Genomic DNA, 7500 nt, shown 5'->3' on the forward strand with positions numbered 1-7500 from the left:
TGAATCGTTCCAGACAAAGAGAAATCCTTCTGAAACCAAGCCACCAAACGTTGACTGGACTTGAATCTCTGTGAAGTCAAAGACTGAAACCCTGCAGTGACTCAAATCACCTTGTGGCAGTAACTCCGTTTGGATTAAAATGACGGCAGTCCCCTCTACTTTGTTCTAGTCACATCTGCTTGTGTGCGCGTGCACATGTGGCTCCCCTGTACAGGCGTGCGTGCGTGCGTGCGTATGTGCGTAGGAGAGAGGGAGGACGAGAGGGAGGCGGGGACGCGCTTATTGGGGACGTTTTATGAGATGCTGTTAGAGAGCCTGGCGACACAACAGAGAGAGAGAAGGAGAGTTTGGCAGGCGGGCCGGGAGATGTTGTCTGACCGCTGACTTCACTTCCACCGACTCGGTTGCTCCGTATTTAACGGCAGTGGGAGTCGGACCGGACCGCCGGCACGGAGCTGGGAGCGTAAGCCGCACACGGACGCACGGACGCCGTGGAGAGGAGACGGGACCATGGGCTCCGCTTCGTCGTCCTACCGGGTCATTTACCTGGACGTGGACGGCAGAATCCAGAAGGTACATACAAACTGACATAAGTTAGCAAGAAAGACAAACCCACGTCTAGTATTGATAAATGTGCACAGCAAAAGTGTAAGTCCCTCATGAACGTTATCTTATTAGGATACAACAGACAGAGCCTACAAGGAAGTCAAGCTATCAAGTGTGATAAGGTTACTATAATGTATGATATTGTCACAATCATCACTGCTGCATTCAGCAAACACGCTCATGTCCCCAGAGTAAAAATGCTTTAGTGATACCAGAGGAGATAAAACTACTGTAAAGTATCACAAGACCCGCACACACTGTTAGAGACTAAAAAAAGTAAAGTATTGTGCACCACAGACACTGTAGCATAAGAGTGAGTCACTGTGAATTCATTATTGAATGGGTGCAGTAAATCCCTTTAGGTATATTATAGTGTAATGGTGCTTGTTAGCACTGCATATTATTATTTTCAATAACTGCAAACAGCTCTGCATTTGTGCAGCATTTTATCTGGACTAAATTGGAAAACTGAACAAAAACTGCTTTTTGTTTGTTGTTATTGTTAGTATCAAAGTAATAAAGTAACATTTCTTGTGGAAAGACATCATACACCTATCACAGCAGAGCTATAAACTGTCTATAATATCCAGCAGACCTATAAGCCCTGAGTGTATTGTAGCAATAATATAGTGATTCAGTGAGTCAGTATAAACTCACTTTTGAGATCTTACACTGCCGATAGGAATATTGTAAGGATAATAGTTTGAAGAGCTCCTAATCACTAATTGGACTTAAACAAAATGTGGTCAGTCAGCTGTTTTTGTCACAATGAATATAGTGACAATAAGCAGCACAGGCTAAAAACATTGCACGTATAGAATAACTACAGTAAACACATGATGAACCACCACCATGCTCTGTAACCCTTTACATGGAGGGATCAGGGAATGTTTTCATGTGGATTGTTGCATTAGTGTGAGGCAGAGATGGGAATAGACTATGGATTTGTGACAGCGTACAATCTATACTGTACAAACAGCACATTATAGCTTTGTATTGACGCTACATAAATCGTTGGGTGGTTTGTACTCGGTGAGCCCCTCTGATCTCTGTAGAGCAGCAGGAGAGCGAGGAGGTTGAACAGTAACCCAGGTCAGGACCTTTAAAGCCCCAAGCCATGCACAGTTTTGGAGGAGACAGAACTCATATTACACAAACCTGCTACACACCTATAGATGTCTGAACTTTTCCTGTGCCAAGAGTTCTGCTGGTTATTTTGATGAGTTCGTGAGCATCTCCCATCTGCTTTTACTGTATATGAGGATCAAAGGTTGATGCTTTTGAGCCAGCTACCTTCCAGCCTGACAGATAATGTTTTGATACAGCACAGCCTTGCTCTGATATTGCATGTTATAGCCAAATTAAAAGTAATAACTCTCACAAATATTACAGGAAATACGCAGCAATGTTGCTGCAATATATGACTGCAGTATAACTTCACATGCAAATTCATTCAAATTAGATCCGCCAACTACAGATGACTTTTCCATCACTGCCTGAAATTTGCTGCACTGCAGATTCAGCACGACTGACACCAGCGTTTTGTGACCATGGAAAGTAAATTGGTGCGCTGCAATTATGTTTCAGGTTAGCTGAGAGGTTGATGCAAATGAGGGAAAAAAAATAACAGAATGGGTAACACATTTAAAGCACATACCAATGATTTTGCATGTTTGGTAAAATCTGCAAAATTTATACACCTAACGTCAAACACCAATCTTTCTCCTAAAAGCAAGCAGTTGTATTTTAGAACTGCAGGATCATTTTTCCTCCCTTTTATCTAGCAGTTGGTTTTCATTCATTCCACTATGATATGAGATGAACATTCAGACACAAATTTCTTTCTTCTTCAGTTGCTCTGCCAGAAAACAGTCTAAGGGAAAATGTTTGCTTTACACAGCAAATTATTAGTTCTGTGGTTTATCAGTGGAGGACTTAAGCTGCAGAAGCAGAACATTACAAGGTGGATGTTTCAACCAAAAATCCATCTTTGAAAGTATGAGGATTTTGATTATATGTTGCGAAATCTGTTGTATCTCTGCATGATTTGCAAGATTGTGTCTTGCAATGTAAAATGTGCATAACCTGTTGTGAATGGACAACCATTCAAAATTATTGGTATGGTCCTTTAAGTCTTATGAGTAGAAGCACACATTTGAAAACAAAATTTCAGTCAGAATATTTCTGATCTGATTTACTCTAATATTGTTATTGTGGAAGCAGAATGGAACCTGCAGCATTTCATATTTGCATTTCTTCATATGTATGCCATTTTGTTGGCTGGATGAAGTCCTTAAGGCCTTTCAACTAAAATAGAAACTTTAAATTACTGTAAAACCCCAACAGCCAAAACCAAAACCTCACCACAATATCCCAACACACTGTGACAGGAACCAAAAACAGTCAGCACGCTCACGAGGAATCACAGGAATTCTTTCATTTCAAAAAGAGGAAACAAGACACACACAAACACGCCAATTTTAGACAGTACGCACTCGCATGCAAAACATGGATAATGCGCAGTTACATGCCAAAGGTTAGCTGCTGTGATGTCCAAACAGAAGTGGTGTGTTGAGAGTTTTGTTTACACTAACAAATCAATGGAGTAGGAACGACAGCTCATAAAGGGCAATATAAAGAGTTTTATGCTTCGCTGGCGCTTTGCATTTATTGCGTTGTTCGTTTTTTATGGAGTTCATCCAGAGTCTGTATGCACTGTAAACAACATACGTCCATCTCAACAAGCCGTTTCCTGGTTTAGTCATTCAACACTAACTCAGAAAAGAGAAAACGTGCAGCAGCGGGGAGCAGCTGAACTTGTTTGGGATAAGATCTGTCACTGTGTTTCAAAGTAAGGTCACATATTTCAAGAAAACCTCATTCTGAGAAATCATCTCACTTGCTGGCCATCGTGATTTCTTTTTAAGAATAAATCAGATTTGAAGATCAAATGTGCCCAGGAAGCATTTGACAGATGACAACATGCAGTGTGTAGGTCCAACATCAAACCCAAGCAAGCCCAAAGTTTGAAGAATGTAGTTATTGCAGCACACAGGCCATGCTGTCAGGACCTACGGTATGTCTTGCATGAAAATGTCAGTGTTAGTGTCAGAATCGGTTTCCCTGTCAGTGTTTGGTTCAGCCATGTTCTGTTTCATGTCTGCCAGTCAGCCAAAGCTCTTTATTTACTGCTGTCACCACTGAGCTGTTTATTCATTGAATCAGTGGTCAGTTGGTTGCTAAGGTAGAAATTCAGCATGGCACCTGTCTGGTCTTTTATCTCTACCTACATACCTACCTATCTGTCTCTATATCTATCTATAATACAGACTCTTATTTTTTTTCTCACAATTAAAACAGACAAACTTGCAGTGCAACTGACAGGCCACTGATTGCCTGATTATGTGGCCTGTGATTATGTAGATTATTCAGACCACGCTCTTCATTTTATGCCTTTTGGATTTTGCACACATTTTTTCTTAAATGAAATTCAGTCCTGTAATAGACTCAAGTCTGGCATATAATGAGCATAATGTAATGTAATGAAACTATTGCAGCTCTCTGGTGTATGTGCCTGCATATATGTGTGTCGCTGTGAGTGAGTGTGCCAGCCACAATACAGCTGACACTTCATTTGTTGTAAATGACAAAGCTTTTGCATATTCAGTCATACATCTCATACACAAACTAGTTGGATGGGAGTTTTCTTGATTACAAAACAGCATTATTACTGAGTCGTGCGCTTTGCTTTTGTTTTCTGCCACTGTTGTTCTTTCTCCCTTTGTTATTTTGTATCTTTATTCAGGATCAGCCTAATCAGATTTAGATTTGAATGTCCTCGTATGAATAGATTTGAATATGGGAGCTCTGCATCTCACGTATTTGCATTATAGTGGATTTGACTGTTTTTACAAGGTAAACAGCCTCTGTGGCATAGCATGCTTGCATATGTAGATGCAGGATGTCATTCAGGATGTCGATGAGACATTACGCCAGACTGGGGGTTTGTTATTGAAATTGGTTGGCGCATCAAGAAACCTGAGAAGGGCATCATGAATTAATTTGGCGGTGATTATATCATCCTTTCACCAGAGTCAAGTTTGTCCAAAACAGTTGGAACTATGAACGTCCCAAAGCAATTAGCAGCTGCTGGAGCTGGAACTGCACATGGAGAGTACAAATGAAAATAAATTCCATGCTAAAAAAAAAAAAGAGAATTCAGTGCTTTTCATGATGCCTTAGACAACCAGGCATCATGAACAAGTCAAACATGAAGTCACTCAGTCTAAAGACACAGAACTGAACTATGCTGCTATACACACACTCAGATTCAGGCAGCAAAGTCACTGGAGTCTGTACTTGTCATCTCCCTCCTCTCTTGAGTTTCTCATGAAGTGAGATATTTAATATGACCTTATTACTTGATTTCATTCCAAACATGCTCATTGTATTTTATCATTATAACTTGATAATTGTTGCAGTTGCATCTAAAGCAGTTTCATCATAATAGTCTTTACCTATCCTTTGTTTTTATTGAAGATACAAAGTGATTATGGTTTATTTGATGGATGCTAAAAAGTGCTCTTTAGAATATATTAGATATTGTTGATGATTTCTCAGTACACACACTACCTCTTCACATTGAATTGTCAGTACCGGTAGCCTTTACCAATGCTTTTTCCATGCTAAAGGGCAGGACATGTCTTTATAATACAGACTGAATTAATCTTGTTTATAACTTTCACATGTATCTACTTTTACAGACAGAGTCAGGTCAGCCACAATTTGATAAGTAGAAAATTATCTCATTGATTCTTTTAGAGTTAAAACATGAACAGAGAGAGGTCTCTTTGAAAGAATATATATTTATAAAAAGAAAATTTTAAATATATTTTTGATATGTTTGTTATTTTAAAATCAGTTATTGGTACCACAGAACCAGCTGTAATCTTTGTCCATCCACTGTCTTGTGCAAAGAGTTGATCTCAGTATTATTATGCAGATGGTTGTGATTAACTAGCGTTTCATATATTAAAATGCATTTGTGTTGTTTATGCACATGGCATATGTAAACTCTCAGTTTCTTGCAGTCAAATGAAATCTCCATTGCTGATTTAATATACCTACGTCGCATAAATTGAAAATGAGAAATGAGAATGAATGTTTTTTCCTGCATGTAAAAGAAACACCTACGTCAGGGCTGCATCGTTATCATGTGTAGTTTATATCAGGAGTTTATATTCCACATTTAATGTATAGAAAATTTATTCTGTATATCAGCTGTTCTGAGGCATGATGTACTGAAAACCAGTGTGCAATAATCACAATATTAAGCATAAGAATCAGAACCAGTGTTTTAGCTGTAAACACAGAGCCCTGCTGTTGATGCTGCTGACAAGAGATGAGCATCAACCCTAAACTAAACAACAGTAAAATAAACTGTAAGCCTGTAAGTTGAGTACTGAAATTGTGGTGTCGCATGGAAAGTAGAAATTTAAAAATAGAAATCTTACACATAAAATGTCCCCACCATTGACTAAATTCTGAATTCAATGAACATTTTTGACCTTGACTGCTGTTGACTCACTTCTGCAAGTGTAGGTGTGTTTCTCCCTCTGCATGTGGCATGTTCTGAATTAGGTCACATAAACTCTGGGGCATTTCCTCCTTTAGTTCAGTTTGTTTGGTCAAGTGACAGCAATAGCATTTGAATGTGGGTGGCACCAAATAGCAGCACCGAGACATCTGAAAACGTGTTTCAGCCCTCTTCCAAGAGAGCTGCGGAGTGGGAGTGAGAACTTGACCTGGACCAATCACAGGAAATGACCCCATAACACATAACAAGGCTGTATGGGTATAACCCAGCAGATAGTCTTGGAAAGTCTAGCATAGCAAAATGTAGCGTGAGCAAACTGAAGCCTGAGATGATGCCCTGCTACAGTCAGGTCCATAAGCATTTGGACAGTGACACAATATTCATAATTTTGCCCTTGTACACCACCACAGTGGATTTGAAATGGAGTAATCAAGACGTGATTGAAGTGCAGACTTTCAGCTTTAATTTAAGGAGTTGAACAAAAATTTGGCATTAATCTTTTTGGAATTACAGCCAGTTTTAGACACTGTCACCCCATTTTCAGAGGTTCAAAGGTAATTGGACACTTGACTAGCAGCCTCTTATTCCATGACAAATTAAGAAAATAAAAGGCCTGGAGTTCATTCCAAGTGTTTCCATTTGCATTTGATAGCTGGTTATCCGAACCCTCAACATGCGATCCAAAGAGGTGTCCATGCAGGTGAAGGAGGCCATCATTAGGCTCAAAAAGCAAATGAAGTCTATCAGACACATAGGATGACTGGAGAATTCTTTCCCTGGTGAAGAAAAACCCTTTCACATAGTCTAGGAAAGTCAAAAACACTCTGGAGGAGGTAGACGTATCATTGTTCCAATCTACACTCAAGATGTTTGTGAGAAAATAAATACAGAGGGTGAACAGCAAGGTGCAAACCTCTGGTGTCACTCAAGAACAAAAAGGCAGATGAACTGAAGATGAACTGGTACCAGAGTGATGGAGGAGAAAAGTGTGGAGAATGAAAGGAGCAGCTTATGACCCAAAGCAGAGCACATCATCTGTCCAGCATGGTGGAGGCAGTGTTATGGCATGGGCATGTATGGCAGCCAGTGGAGCTGGGCTGCTTGTGTTTACTGATGATGTGACTGCTGATGGAAGCAGCAGGTGAATGCATTCAGTGACATTGTCTAAAACTGGCTGTAATTCCTAAACGCTTAATGTCATATTTTTGTTCAGCTCCTTAAATTAAAGCTGAAAGTCTGCACTTCAGTCATGTCTTGATTACTCCATTTCAAATCTACTGTGGTGGTGTACAAGGGCA

The 7500-nt window shown here is 39.9% G+C and overlaps 1 protein-coding gene across 1 annotated transcript in view; it reads left to right on the forward strand.

Annotated features, from left to right (window-relative positions):
- Positions 1 to 487: 487 nt before the first annotated feature.
- Positions 488 to 7500, forward strand: part of pde9aa (phosphodiesterase 9aa) — a 34037-nt gene continuing 27024 nt past the window's right edge. Inside the window, exon 1 of the mRNA XM_030080778.1 lies at positions 488 to 573. Within this exon, the coding sequence (XP_029936638.1) occupies positions 511 to 573 (63 nt within the window). The 5' untranslated portion in view covers positions 488 to 510. The remainder of the gene's footprint in view (positions 574 to 7500) is intronic.

Source organism: Myripristis murdjan, chromosome 21 (assembly GCF_902150065.1).
Source record: "Myripristis murdjan chromosome 21, fMyrMur1.1, whole genome shotgun sequence".
Taxonomy (NCBI): Eukaryota; Metazoa; Chordata; class Actinopteri; order Holocentriformes; family Holocentridae; genus Myripristis; species Myripristis murdjan.